At 36.4% G+C, this 16,132-nt stretch overlaps 1 protein-coding gene across 2 annotated transcripts in view; it reads left to right on the top strand.

Annotated features, from left to right (window-relative positions):
• Nucleotides 1-16,132, top strand: part of GSK3B (glycogen synthase kinase 3 beta) — a 185,973-nt gene that overhangs the window by 80,301 nt on the left and 89,540 nt on the right. For both annotated transcript variants that reach the window (XM_081064959.1, XM_081064958.1), the window contains exon 3: nucleotides 13,604-13,687. In XM_081064959.1, the coding sequence (XP_080921085.1) occupies nucleotides 13,604-13,687 (84 nt within the window). The remainder of the gene's footprint in view (nucleotides 1-13,603; nucleotides 13,688-16,132) is intronic.

Raw genomic sequence — 16,132 nt, 5'->3', positions numbered from 1 at the left:
GTTTTTTTGATACCGCAAATGATACATCTGTCATGTGGCATTATTATTTGCACACTAGTAAACTTGTCTTGTTTTGAATTACAAATAGTTTCAATACTGAGGTCCTGCTTTATTGTAATTATGTTCCCCAAGCATATAATAACAAATGAGAGTTGATGGAATTGAGTTACATTTCATTGTGTTAGTTAAGAGCATGGGTTTAGGAATCGGACACACCGGGGTGTAAATCTTGCCTCTGCTCTTTGCTGGCAAATTCCTTTAACCTGTGTACGCCTTCACCCTCTCTGTAAGAGGGGATAATAACATTGCCTATTTGATAAATTAGTGGAGAGGATTAAATGAGTTCATGAAGATGAAATTAACACATGCTTGGCTCTGCATTCTCAATAATCTGTAGTTTTTGGCCCCATCAGTTATGCTAATTACAATATGCTATTATTATATTGTCTTTCAAAGATATAGGCTTAAAGGGGTGTTGCATTTAAATTAGTGTTGACTTACCTGCTGGGGCCTCTGAAAACTTAAGTGTTTAAGGACCTCGTTTATATTCTGTAGTCCATAGTAGCTGACAGGAAATAGAAGTCCTTCAAGCTCTCCAGGAATCGTTTACTGTTGTTTCCCTTTTCCTTCCCCTTTCAATGCTGGGCAAGTTGTTTATGTGCCTGTTTAGGAAAATCAGCTTGTATGGATCCTGTTTATTTTTTCTATAAATTGGAGTTTCTTTGTAGAAAATGTTCAGCCTACCTGAGCAGTCTGTATTTTATAATTATACAATTTAGATTTTTTATTTACATACTGTCTAATTATAGTAATGTAAAAGAAAAATATCATTAATTCCCAGAACATTGGTTGATAAATTAATATTAGAAATTCCATTGTGTATATGATATACATGCATTAAGTGAGAAAGAGATCAAATATAAGGAACTTTCTTTCCTTGGCTTTTAGAGCAGGAAATGGCAAACTGTGGGCCTGTTGCCTGTTTTTGTAAATAAAGTTTTATTGGAACATAGCCATATCCATTCCTTTACATATTTTTCCTTGATGCTTTTCCACTGTAACTGCAGAATTGAGTGGTTGCAACAGAGACATACTATGGCCTGCAAGCTCAAAGTATTTATTATCTGACTCTTTACAAAATGTTTGTGGACTCCTATTCTAGGGTTTTATTTTTGTGTTTTGTTTATTCTCAGTCTCTTGTATGATTCCTTTTTTTCTGTCTCCCTGAATGTTGGTGTTCTCCAGGACCCACTCCTGAATATCTTACCTGCTTGACTTCTGTGCCATCACTGTCTAGGGTATATTGCCTGACCATGTTCTTTTTAATGTCTTTTATAGACTTTTCTGCTGCTGGAGACTCTGGCCACTCTTTTCTTATTTTCCAGGCAATTTTACTTATTCCTGTGGCTTCAAGAACCATCCATAGCTCTTGCTAGAGGATAAGATAAACATATCAGATTGCTTCCTGGACCTTTCCACTTAAGTATACCTCAGTCGTTTCAAACTGAACGTGATTCTACCTGCTTCCCAACAACTTGCTAGGCCAGTGAACTCCGCTGCCATTTTAATAGTCACATGAGTCAGATAGTTACCCCTCCTTGCAGTTACCAGACAATAGCAGTAGGTGATTAATAACTGTTGATCAGCCCCCCTTTCATTTTCACTGTTCTTTCATCGCAATCTGCCAGTCCTAGTGTATCTTTCTTCTTCTTTAGGAACTTTTTTTTCACATCCAGTGATTTTTCCAAAACAAATGTCTTGCTTAGAATACATCAATGGTTCTCTTTTTTAAATTTTAATATAAAAAGTTTACTTGACTTGGGCTTGTATTTTTACCTTGAAATTCTTCATGTTCAATTGCATTTATTTTTTTAATTAAAAATAATGTTTACAGATTTTTATTAAAATATTAGTTTCAGGGGTACACCATACTTATTCAGCATTTATATACCTAAAGAAGTGCTCACCATAAGCCCAGCAACCATCTGCCACTGTACCGCGCTATCTCAGTATTACTATGTTCCCCCTGCTGGACGTTACACCCCCTACATCAGCGCTTCTTTATGGCTTGTACTAGTCAAACTTTTTAGCACTATATTTAAGACTTTCTACTTGACCTCTTTCTAGAGGTTTTCAAAGTAATAACTTTTTAAGCTTCTGTTCCCATTTACTTACAGCACTTTCTGAGTTAGCCTTTTCACATCATATTGAAATTGTTGGATTTGCTTTTGCATTAGAATATGAAACCTTTAAGGACTCTGAATTTTTGTGTACTCAGATCCCTGGCTCTGACACATAGTTGGCTTCAAAATATTTGCTGTACACATGGAGTTATTTTGCGGTGATAGTCTAGCCAACTGTAGGGTCTTTGGGGGCATCTGAATTCACTGTGGAATCAGAGAATCAGAGGTGGATTCAACAGTTTCAGTCCTAGGGTGATTACTAAGGATAGATGGTGGAATTTTGGATAATCCTCATTTTTCAAAGAAAATATATTTTGGGAAAATAGTCTTTGAAGCAAAATTTTTGAAGTGAATCCTAGCTTATGAAAATGGAGTTTTCTACCGTGGGGGAAAAGATCTCCTAGTAGGATGAAATTTGGTGAAGAACAAAAGATGATAGACAGCCATGTGTGCCCACCCGTACGCCCACCGTGTGAATCTTGCTGGTTGTTACTTCACCTAAAAGTTCACTTTTCCTTTATTGAACTTTTACATAAAGATGCATAAAGTACCCTTCTGGGAATCTCTTGACTCCATGCTTTTAGATTCCAGAAGGATTCCCCCCCCCTTTTTTCCCTTTTTAAGTGTGAGGTATGAAATGATGTAAAAATGAACAAAAGCCTCTATGTCTATTTTGCAGATGGATATATGTTAATGGTTATTACTTAAAACAAAAGGATAAATTTTTTCTTTAAATGTGCTTTCAGGTTTTCTTGTACTGGTGTGATATTTATCCCATCTTTACTAGTCATTTTGTTTTTCAGATAAGAGTAATGAGTTAGAATCTAGCTTATATGTACTTTATCTTTTTCTATACTGGAAAGAAAAATGCCTTTATGGGTAGGTTGTTGACTACAGTGGATTTCAAATTTTTAACCATGATTCTGTAGTAAGAAATACATTTTACATTGCAGCCCAGTGTACAGGAGAAAAACTAAACACGTTTAATGAAAAAGTCCTTGGCTTTTACTACGCTTAAAGTTCTGTTATTTTATTCTATTCTGTTGCGTTTTCTTCTGTTTACCTTACCCACTCCCTTCTCAATGCTGATTGGCTGGGACCCACAGTTTGGAAAATACTGGTCTGCAGCAAGTTTTAAGGTAGAAGCAATTACAGGGAATTTACGCTGTGAAAGACAAAGTAACCTGCTTTGAGAGAGGTCTGTGGGTGATAATGGAAAAATACAAAATTCAGCTTTTGCTCTTAAGGCACTTATGATAAGCTAGTTGGGCAAGTTGTGTGTCTCTTAAAAATGACTATAATGTAATATCTGATTTCTGTGAGCTGCTTTTTAAAAAGCATTCTTTTATGTAATACCATTGAGCTGTAGTTGTAAAAATAAAACAAAACCAAGAAAGTATATAGTAAATTCTAAAATATTTGTGTGTGCTATAGGAACATAGAGGTCGGAAAAGATTAGTGGGAGTTGGAGCAGCTGGGGATGATCTGTGAAAGAGGTGGGAGTTAAATGGGAACTTAAGGGAAGGGTAGAATGTGTGTAGGCGGGAGGGAGGGAGGAAGGGAGGGTCGAGACATTCCAGGGATGGTAAGTGTGATCAGTGGCTGAGAATTGGGATTGAACTAATATGTTCAGAAAGAGAGAAGTGGGATCTAGTTATGACCATATTGGTCATGAGTGGAAGATAAGATGAAATTGATAAGGAGGGACTAGATTATGAAGTGATTAGACTTTATCCGGTAGGAAATGGAGATATCTTTCTCTCTCTCTTAAAATTTACTTTGCTAATGACACTGTCACTCCAGATCTTTTGGTTGCTGTTTGCATGGTATATCTTTTCCTATCCTTTTACTTTCAAGCTGTTCGTGTCTTGGAATCTAAAGTATGTCTACTATACAGAGAATATACTTGGAGTGTATTTTCTTATCTGACAATCTCTGCCTTTGATCCTATGCTTTGTTAACCATATTTGGTGTAGGTTTTTGATATGGTTGGAATTACCTGTTCCATGTTCTTTGTTTTCTCTGTCATGTTTTTTTTGTTCCTCTGTTCTCTCATTTGTTGCCTTCTTTTGTGTTTAACAAATCTTTTTTACTGTACCATTTTAGGTCCAGTACCTAAACATTAAAAAATTGTTTTCTTAGTGATTGCTTATGAGTTACAGTATACACTTTAATTTGTCAGTCTTCTTCAAGTTATACTGACAATTCCAGTAAAATATAGCATCTTTTCTCCAATATAGCTTTATTTTCTCCTTCTTCCTGCTATTATTGTCATATGTATTATACCTGTTTGTGTTATAAACCTAATAATATACTGTTATCGGAATTGCTTTATGCAGTTTATGTCTTTGATGAAATTAAGAGAACAAAAGTAAAATATATGCAGTCTTTTATATTTTCCCATTTATATTTACCATTTCTGGTGCTGTCATTTCTCTTCATGGATTTGAATTACCTCCTGGTGTCATTTCCTTTTAGCCAGAGAGTAATACTTGGTTGAGTATTTCTTAAAGACAGGTCTTCTATAGAATATTCTCTTTAAAAAAAAAATCTGGAAATGTCTTCATATTTTTTCATTTTTAAAGAATAATTTTTTTTGTATATAGTATATTAATTGGCTTTTTTTTTCTTTTGGCATTTTGAATATTTTTTATTGCCTTTTTGCTTCCATTAGTCTGATAATCAGTCAGCTGTTAATTGTATTGTTTCCCCCATGTATACGATGAATCATTTTTATTATTGCTTTCATGATTTTTTTCTTTGTGGCTTCATTTCTAAAGTGATGCTCCAAAAAAGTAATTAAATAAATAAAGTGATGTGCCAAGAACTGAATCCCTTTGTGCTAACCTTTTTTGGGGTTCATTAAGCTTGGGCTACCTTAAGCTTTATGGTTCAGTAGATTAGTGTTTTTCATCAAATGTGGAGAGTTTTCAGCAATTATTTCTTCAAATATTTTCTCTCCCTTGCCCCTTGTCTAACGCTGCTTTTACATTTGTTGGTAGGTGTGATGTTATCCTACAGCAGGTCTCTGAGGCCCCGTTCATTTTTCTGAAGTCTTTTTTTGCTTCAGTTGGATAATTTGTATTTCTCTATTTTCAAGTTCACAGATATTTTTTAAATGTCATCTGAAATCTTATTTCGAGCTCATAGTGAATCTTTCACTTCTGTAACTATATTTTTCAACTTTAGTATTTCCAGGTTTTAAAAGTTATAATATTTCTTTATTGGAATTTCCTATTTGTTGTGTAATTGTCATCATATTTTTCTTTAATTTTTTTAAATTAAAGTTTATTGGGGCGACAGTTGTTAGTAAAGTTACATAGATTTCAGGTGTACAATTCTGTAATACATTATCTACATCTCACATTGTGTGTTCACCACGCAGTTAGTTCTCTTTCCATCAGCATATATTATTATTTTTAAAATAGGATTTCTGTTAATTCTTTGCGCATTATTTATATATTTATTTTATTTTAAAACTTTCCTCCAGGTTTATTGCGATACAATTGACATATAACATTAAGTAAGCTTAAGGTATACAACGTGTTTGATGCATTTATATATTGCAAAATGATTACCACTATAGTATAGTATTAGCTAACATGTCACATCTTGTAATTATCATTACTTTTTTGGGGTGAGAACATTTAATACCTACTTACTCTCTTAGAAACTTTCAAATATACAATACAGTGTGATTAACTGTAGTCAGCACACTATATATGAGACCCTCAGAACTTATTCATGTCATAACTGGAAGTTTGTACTTTTTGAGCAACCTCCCCCTGCCCCTGGTAACCACACTTCTAGTTTGTATCAGTTCAGCCTTTTTAGATTCCTCGTAGAAATGGTATCACACACTATTTCCCTTTCTCTGTCTGACTTATTTCCCTTAGCATAATGCTTCAAGTCCATCCATGCTGTTGCAAATGGCAGGATATCCTTACTTGTCATGGCTGAAAAACCCTCCCCCACCCCCCACCCCCACAGTCATGTGCCACATGATGATGTTTTAGTCAGTCAGGGACCTCATATACAACAGTGGTCCTGGAAAATGACAATGGGGCTGAAAATTTTTTAGCGATGTTATAGCACAGTGCTTTACTCACGTGTTTGTGGTGACGTTGGGGTAAACAAACCTGCACTGCCAGTTGTATAAAAATACAGCACATAAAATTACAATAATAGACCATACCATATAGATTTGTGTAAGGACACTATATTTTTGTGAAATGACACAATCATCTAACGTATTTCTCAGAATGTATCCCATCGTTAAGAAACATGTGACACACACACACACACACACCATTTTCTTTATTAGTCGATGGACACTTAGGTGTTTCCATGTCTTAGCTGTCGTGAATGATGCTGCAATGAACACGGGAGTACAGGTATCTCTCTGAGATAGTGATTTCATTTCCTTTGGATGTATACCCAGAAATGTCATTGCTAGATCAGATGCAATGACACGTTGAGGAACCTCCATACTGTTTTCCATAATAGTGCCAACAATTTACATTCCCAGTAACAATGGACAACATGTTATCTCTTGTCTTTTTGATGATAGCCATTCTAATAGGTGTAACATGCTATTTCATTGTAGTTTTAATTTGCAGTTCCCACATGATTAGTGATGTTGAGCACTTTTTCATGTACCTGTTGGCCATTTGTATGCGTTCTTTGGGAAAATGTCTATTCCGGTCCTTTGCCCATTTTTTAATTGGCATGGTTGTGGGTTTTTCTCTTTTATTTTATTTTTTTTGCTATTGAGTTACATGAATTCATATTAATACCTTACCAGACATGATTGCAAATATTTTCTCCCATTCAGTAAGTCGCCTTTTGATTTTGTTGATGGTTTTCTTTGCTTTGCAAAAGGTTTTTGATGTAGTCCCAGTTTATTTTTGCTTTTGAGATCTTTCCTTTGGTGTCATATCTAAAAAATCATTGCTGAGACCATTATCAAGAAGTTGTAAATGGGATTGTTTTCTTAATTTCTCTTTCTGACAGTTTATTATTGGTGTATAAAAATGCAACCGATACCTGAATGTTAATTTTGTATCCTGTTACTTTACTAAATTCATCTATCAGTTCTAATAGTTTTTTCGTGGAATCTTTTGGGTTCTCTCTCTATATAGTGTCATGTCATCTGCAAATAATGACAGTTTTACTTCTGCCTTATCAATTTGGATGATTTTTTTTTTTCTTGTCTGATTGCTGTGGCTAGGACTTCCAATACTGTGTTGAGTAAAAGTGTAGAGAGTGGACCTCCTTCTCTTGTTCCTGATCTTAAGGAGAGCACTGTTAGCTATTGCCTATTGTGTATGATGTTTGCGGTAGGTTTGTTGTGTATGGCCTTTATTATGTTGAGGTATGTTCCCTGTATTCCCACTTTGTTGAGAGTTTTCGTCATAAATGGATGCTGGATTTTTGTCAAACAATTTTTTTGCATCTATTGATATGGTCATATGATTTTTATCTTTCATTTTGTTTATGTGGTTTATCCTGCTAATTGATTTGCAGATATTGAATAAACGTTGCATCCCAGTAATGAATCCCACTATGATATTTTTAATGTATTGCTGAATTTGGCTATCTATACTTTATTGAGGATTTTTGAACCTATGTTCATCAGGGATATTGGCTGATAATGTTCTTTTTTTGTAATGTCTTTTCTGGCTTTGGAGTCAGGGTAATTGTGGTCTCGTAAAATAAGGTTGGAGCCATCCATGCTCTTAAATTTTTTGGAATAGTTTGAGAAGGATAAGTGTTAATTCTTTGAATTTGGTAAAATTCACCTGTGAAGCCATCCAATCTAGGACTTTTGTTTGTTAGGAAATTTTTGATTCCTGATTTGATTTCATTTTGTAGCAATCGGTTGGTTCAGATTTTCTGTTTCTTCTTGATTCAGTCTTGTAAGATTATATGCTTCTAGGAATTTATCCATTTCTTCCAGATTGTCTGATGTGTTGTCATATAATTGTTCATAGTAGTATTTACTCTTCATTCTTTGTATTTCTGTGGTGTCAGTTGTCATTTCTTTTTTGTTTCTAATTTTATTTTGATCCTCTTTCTTTCTTGAGGAGTCTCACTAAAGTTTTATCAATGTTGGTTATGTTTTCAAAGAACCTTAGAAAAGGTTGCATTGTTTTTTTAGACTATATTTTGTTTATTTATGCTCTGATCTTTATTATTGCCTTCTTTCTACTCACTTAGGGCTTTGTTTGCTATTCTTTTTTTCTACTTCCTTTAAGTGTAAGGTTAGATTGTTTATTTCTGATGTTTCTTGTTTCTTGAGGTAGGCCTGTGTTGCTATGAGTTCCCCTCTTAGGACTGCTTTTGCCGTGTCCCATAAATTTTGGGTTGTTTTATTTTCATTTGTCTCAAGGTATCTTTTGATTTCTTCCTTTATCTCGTTGATCCATTTATTATTCAGTAGCATGTTATTAAGCCTCCTTGTGTTTGTGTGTTTTTCAGTGTTTTTCTTGTAATTGACTTCTAGTTTCATACCATTGTGGTCAGAGAAGCCACTTGATATGATAGGCATCTTCTTAAAATTATCGAGACTTGTGTTGTGGCCTACATGTGGTCTGTCTTGGAAAATGTTCCAAGTGCACTTGAAAAGAATGTATATTCTCCTGCTTTGGGTGATGAAATGCTATAAAAATACCAATTAAATCCATCTGGTGTAGTGTGTCACTTAAGGCCACTGTTGCCTTATTGATTTTCTGTCTGGAAAATCTGTTCATTGATGTCAATAGGGTGTTAAAATCTCCTGCTATGATTATATTACTGTCAATCTCTGTTTATGTTTTATTATTAAAAAATATAGTTGCGTTATATATTTAGGTCCTCCTATGTTGTGTGTATAGATGTTTACAAGGGTTATATTCTCTTGTTGGATTGATCCCTTTAACATTATGTAATGTTCCTCTTTGTCTCTTGTAGCCTTTGTTTTAAAGTGTATTTTCTCTGATATAAGTATTGCTGTCCCATCTTTTTAAAAATTTCCATTCACATGAAATGTATTTTTCTGTCCTCGTACTTTGAATATGTGTGTCTTTCAATTTGAAATGGCTCTCTTGTAGACCGCATGTATACGAGTCTTGTTTTCTTATCCATTCAGCTACCCTGTCTTTTGATTGGAGCATTTAATCCATTTACTTTTACAGTGGTTATTGATAGATACATAGTTATTGCCATTTTATTATTCAACTTTATGTCTCCCTCTCCCTTCTTCTAAAGTCCCTTTAACATTTTCTCTTAACATTGGTTTGGGGTTCAGGACTCCTTTAGCTTTTTCTTGTCTGGGAAGCTCTTTACCTGTCCCTCAATTTTAAATGATAGCCTTGCTATGTAGAATAGTCTTGGGTGTAGGTCCTTGCTTTTCATCACTTTAAGTATTTCATGTCAGTCCCTTATATCCTGCAGTTTCTGTTGAGAAATCAGCTGACAATCTATCAGAGCTCCCTTGTAACAAATAACTAGTTGCCTTTCTCTTGCTGCTTTTAGAATTCTGTCTTTGTCTTTATCGTTTACCATTTGAATTATAAATGGTCTTGCTGTGGGCCTGTTTGGTTCATGTTGTTTGGGACTCTGTGCACTTCCTGGGCTTGTATGTCTATTTCCTTTGCCAGGTTAGGAAAGTTTTCAGTCATTATTTCTTCAAATAGGTTCTCAATCCTTTGCTTTTTCTCTTTTCCTTCTGATAACCCTATGATGCAAATCTTATTACGCTTGATGTTGTCCCAGAGGTCTCTTAAACTATTCTTATTTTTTAAAATTCTTTTTCCTTTTCGCTGTTTTGATTGCTTTCTGCTTCCTTCTAAATTGCTGATTCTATCCTCTGCTTCATCATGTCTGCTGGTGATTCCTTCTAGGGCATTCTTCATTTCAGTTATTGTATTCTTCACTTCTCACTGATTTTTTAAAAATGTTTTTGATGTCCTTTTTATGGTTGCTGTGTCCTTGTTGAAATACTAAGTTCCATGAGCATCCTGATAACCATTGTTTTGAACTCTGTCTCATTTGTTGCTTGCTTCCATTTTGTTTAGTTATTTTTCTGGAGTTATCTCCTGTTCTTTCATTTGGGACGTATTTCTTTGTTTCCTCTTTTTGGCTGTCTCTCTCTGTTTGTTTCTATATTAGGTAGTTCTGCTACGTCTCTCAGTCTAGGCTGGCTGACCTTATGTAGTAGGCGTCCTGTGGGGCCCAGTGGCACAGTCTCCCTGATCACCTATGCTGGGTGTTCCATGAATGTCCCTTGTGTAGGTCTTGTTTACCTTCCTGTGATAGTTGAGTCTTGATTTTTATTGGCATATAAGTGGGTGGAATTGACCCTCTGGCTGACAGACTGTGGGGTTTGGCCCCATCCACAATTTATGGGCTGCTGTGTGGGTGGCTTATCCTGTGGAGCAGGATTAGCCCCAGTGGGTTTGTGAGCCTGTTGAGACTACCTTTTGGGTGTGCTGCTTGTGGGGCTATTTAAGTGTGCTCTGTTGTCGTCTGAAGTGGACTTCCAAGTATGTTGGTTCTCGTGCCTTTTGGGAGGGGCTCCGGTACAGACCAGTTTAGCCTCTGCCTGTGATCAGCTGGGGTCTACCTGGTAGGAGCTACAAGGCCATCCGCAGTTGTTTGCTGCCTGTGCTGGACCTGGAGGCATATGGAAGAGGCCCCAGTGTGAACTGAGGATGTCGGCCACCAGTTCTGGGTTTGAGGTAGCTCCACAAAGGGCCTAGGGTACTCCAAGGCTACCTGCCAGCTCCTGTATGGTTCAGCTACTGGTATAACCTTGGGTGGTCACAGAGTTGGGTGAGGTGGGGTCACAGGGAGTCACCAGTATGGGACTATTGGTGTTCAGTAGATTAATGTATATTCTGGTTTGGTACCAGTTCTGAGCCACTCAGCAAAAGTCTCAGAGAACACTGAGGCCAGCTGCCCACCTGGGGCTTGGAGAACCCCGCGAGTTGTGCAAGTAATAGTGTAGTGGGAGCAGGGCTGGCTGTTTGCCAAGAAAGTGCCTCAGGTGTTGCTCAATTTGGGTGGGGTGGGGCCTCAGGCAGTCAGCAGTGTGGAACAAGCGGTGTTCACCAAGCTAATGCATATTCAGATTTGGCTGTGCAGTGGTACCTCCCTTTTTGAACATAATCCATTCTGGAAGACTGTTCGAGTTCTGAAACATTTGAAAACTGAGGTGCTGTTTCCCCCATAGAAAGTAATGCAAAATGGATTAATCTGTTCCAGACCTTTAAAATCAACCCCTAAAACTGCAAATTTAGCATGAATTTTACTATCTAATGATACCATAGATACATAAAATTTACGGTGTTCGTACACCGAAATGTTCATCAATGGAGACATTCGAAAACCTAGGTACCACTGTGTTGGGGAGGGCTCAACACAGGAAAAGTGGTGCCCACCTGCTGATTGCATAGAAGGATTCTACACAGGGAAAACGGCAACTGTTTCTCCAGCCCGATATTTGGGGGCTCGTCTTCCTGGCACCAGTACTCCGGGCTGTGGATCCTGGTGTGGGGCTGGAGTCCATCGCTCCTCCTACGGTGGTGGGAGGGGGAGGGGTACCTCTGTAGCCGAGATATCCTTCCTGATTCTCAGCCTCTACACTCAGGTGTCACGCCAGCCCATTCTACTTCTTCATCCATCTTCCCACTCCTGACGTGACTTCTTTAAATCCTTAGTTATACAACTTGTGTTTAGCTAGACTTCTGATGGTTCTCCAGGTTGATTGTTGTATAATTTAGTTGTAATTTTAATATGGTCTCGGGAGGAAGCAAGCACAGCATTTATCTGTTCTGTCGTCTTCTATCTCCCTCCCTAAAACAGTCAATCTTAATATCTGTACGAGTATAACACAGGAGACATGAATCTTAGCTTACTAGTAGTTCTCCCACAAAACTAGCTACCTAGATGCAAATTGGCAAACGATAGATATACTTACAGAAATAGATTTAGTTTGGAACGGAAATGGCCACAGTTTTGAAATTGGTAAAGTTTTCTGCGTTCTCTTCAACAGTCAAAACTTAGTCTGACTTCAGACTCAAATTATCTTTGTTCAAGCAATTATACTGTACTGCCTAAGTTTGTTTATTGCTTCAGCTATAAACATTTTATAACAAGTAATGGAATGTATGATTGATACCTTATAAAAGAATTTTAAATATCACTGTATACCTAAGTCCAGTTCTCATGGTCAAGTTAAAGGGACAGAAGGAAAGTCTTCTTGAGTTTCCTATTTCCCTGAGAGGACATGTTAGAACAATCATAGGGTGTTTGGGAAGTTTCTAGAGGAGGAGAAACATTCACTATTTTTGCTACCATCTTCTAATAACTGAAGCTTACTCTGCTCTTGAACAGTTCTGCTTATTTGGCTTGTAGTCCCCCTATCCATCCTCAACTCCTTTTTTGGGGGGCCATTTTTCCTCTAACTATAACAGTGTTTCTCTTCCAGATTCCCAGGTATATACTTTGTTTTGTAGCTCTGCTAAATCATTATTTTAACTGAAAATTTATATTTTTTGTACACATAGCTATTACTCTGGTGTTCTTTCTCTGTGTTGTGTACTTTAGCCATTATTAACTGATTTCTGACAGCCCAAGTATATTGTTGGAATTTATCTTTGTTAATATACGAGTATACTCTTCAAATTTACTACTGCAAGATGTATTGTGTTAAGAGGTCATTATATTATTTGAAGAATCAGCATAACTTTTAATCTCTTCCAAAGGGAAATTATTTGTGTGGTCTATAAATTTATCAGACTGTACAATTTGTAGTATATCATATTTTAACTCTCTAAAACTTAGCAACTGAACCCTTCTAATGGGGTTGGTTCTCATATTTTTCACTGTATCTTGGAAAACAGTAGGGCTTTTGAAGAGTTTTCTTTGCACCCAAATTTATTTGTTTGGGGAGAAGTTTGATTTTTATTATAGTTGTAAAATTTTCGGTAGTAATAGCTCAATTCAGACACCTGTTATATACTGTAGACCAGTGGTTCTCAAACTATTTGTGGTAAAGTACCAATTTTAAAATTTTCCAATTTATTAAGGACTGATATTTTTGTAAAATAACAATACAATTGAATTACTAGAAAAGTGGAATTTTAGGAAATACAAAATATACGCCCCATTTCATTATAAGATTCATTGATACAAAATTATTCTGTCAAATTGCTATAAAAAATTCTTACACTTATTCTCAATTTGATTTGTGAAGCAGTAGTAAATAGTTCATGGACTAGTAACAAATAGTCTACAGGTCAGCACTGGTCTGTAGACCATACTTTTTAGTAACGTATCTATAACGTATCTGTTCGTAGTGTTTAATATTAAGCATTAGTCAATGTGATGAATAGCAGTTATCCTTTAAAAAATATTTTCATGTGTTTCCTTTTCAGAACCGAGAGCTCCAAATCATGAGAAAGCTAGATCACTGTAACATAGTCCGATTGCGTTATTTCTTCTACTCAAGTGGTGAGAAGGTAGGTCTTGCAGAAAGTGTGTACTGAACATTGTGATAGACTTATTATGCTTCTAGAAATATTCTTCCCCCTCCGTCAATTGAAATAGTGTTGTTAATTGAATGGAAGACTTGCAAAACCCAAGCCCTTGTGATTCTGAGCTCAATATGTTATCATTAAGCATTATTAGTTATATCAGGAAAACGTTAATGAAATGACAAAGGGAATGAATTTTTCTAAAATTTTCTTTTTTAAAAACATCTGCCTTCAGTTCTGAAGCAAATTGTGTGTGTGTGTGTGTGTGTGTGTATTTTAAACCTTCTATGTTCCTTATGTGCTTTATTGGAGGAAGCAAAATGATGTCATTTTGTTAATTTGAAGTATTAGAGGGGAAAGGGAAGCAGGTGGACTTCAGTAGGACCAGAATGAGACTTACACATTGGGAGGCAAGGTTAACCTGGAGAAAAGTTAGAAAATGTGTATTTCAGAGCTTGTTGTGAGTGGTCACTATTTATGATCACTTTTAAGTTTGTGAAAGCAGAGAATAATTAAAGAAGACTTTGTGCTGTGACACACACTTCTCCCTCCGTCCCATTGGTTTTTCTCATCAGAAGATGTATGAATTAATATCATTGTACTCCTCTTTGGAGTCGGAAGCATAGAAAATCAGTTTCTTTTGTTTTACTGTGGTCTTTTCTTTTTTTTCCTGTCTGTTCACTGTCCCTTCTTCCCAGATTCAGTCTTTTCTTTGCATTTTTCCTCACTAGTTTGGGATGAGGGGTCAGGGCAAGTAACAAAGCACTTAACGTTTTCAACTAAATAAATAGGATTTTAGATAATATCATGAATATACTATCCAAAGTCCTTAAGATCCATGATGCCTCTTGATTTGTAGCCCAGTGTTCTTTTTACTTCACATAACTATTTCCCAATTAACCAGTGTTTAATTATTTTCCATTACATTTTATTTAGATTATTTCCTTAGAAATTCCTTTTTTTAAAAATGACTGAGCCTGTTATATAGGAAGGTACCTACACAGTGAGCCAGAATTGTGATATAAATGCCTACAGATACATAATTGGTGTGTGAGTATGAGTGTGAGTGTGTGTGTGTGTGTGTGTGTGTGTGTGTGTGTGTGTGAGAGAGAGAGAGAGAGAGACAGAGAGAGAGAGAGAGAGAGAGAAGGGGAATGCTAATGTTGTTTTGACAACTAAATTGGCGGTTTAGTGAATCTTGTTTTTCAGGCCCCCCCCCCCCCACCGCACCCCTTGCCTTTTAAGTTTAAATGATGGCCTCTGCTTGTATTAGGGACTATAAACCCTCATAAGTATTTGAGCGCTTTTGTTTCTAAAGCCGATTACTTGGATAATGCTGCTTTTCTTTTTTAATCTAGCAAATTGCCTATTATGTCTTTACTCTTATCTGTTTTGGCATGTCTTTACTTTTTCCTATCCCTTCCCAAATAAAATTATGGAGCATCTGTGACGTTCACAGCACTCTTATAATGGAATTTTGCATCCGTGTGGCTTTTTGTTATTTGATGCTAGACATTGTAAGACCCCAGAGAGGGAAGTGAAGGTCAGAATTATTTGTTCCACGAACGACTGGATTGCATGCAGATTCACTTGCAAAAGTCTTCTTACAAAGCCCCTAAACATTTTCTCTTGAGTACTTAATTTACATTGTTTTCCCTATATCCTGGTTACTGTTTTAGTTCTTTACAAATATTAACTCATTTAAGTCTTATGAAGATAAAAAGCAGAAAGGGAAGAATATCAAACCTTTTGAATATAAGGCTCCATTTGTAGCGGCACCTGAAGGCTTTCCTGTCTGATTTTGGTTTGGCGGAACGCTCCCCTCCCCCCCACAGTCTTCCTCCCTGCTGTCACTTAATCCTGCCTCACGATGACAACGCACTGACTGTTATCTGTGTGTCCCCAGGATGATTTTCCTCCCTGCTGCTGTTCAGAGCTGCTTATTTATCTTAAACAGTCTGTTACTGATAAAGAGCAATTGAGAAGTCATTAAGGGAGATTAACCAGAAGGACCGTGAAGGAACCTCTGTTATAAAAAAGAAATATACTTTCTGATATTTTATTTATCTCAGAATTTTCCCTTAAACATTGTAAATTTTCCAAAGTGAAAAAAGGGCAACTTCTAATTTTGTTGGATAGCTTCATTAAAAGAACAGAAAGAAAAGTTGTGATACATTACTGAATGTAATTATTCTGCCTTGTCAAAAAACGGAGCTTTTTTGAAAATATACAGAAATACACAGGGTCAGGACGTCCAACCACCACAACGATAATTTCTTCTTAGCCTGCTCGCGATCTCCACTTCCTTTCGTCTGAATTGTTCTGGCAGGACCAGTGTTACTCAAGAGACCAGTTAGTAAACTAATACATTTCATATGAGACGGGTTCTGCCCGAGGGTTGAGAAGCTCAGGTTTGTTATTATCAGTTCT

The sequence above is a fragment of the Rhinolophus hipposideros genome (assembly GCF_964194185.1).
Source record: "Rhinolophus hipposideros genome assembly, chromosome: 2".
Lineage (NCBI taxonomy): Eukaryota > Metazoa > Chordata > Mammalia > Chiroptera > Rhinolophidae > Rhinolophus > Rhinolophus hipposideros.
Note: the sequence above shows the minus strand (reverse complement) of the source record. Positions and strands in the feature narration are given on the sequence as shown.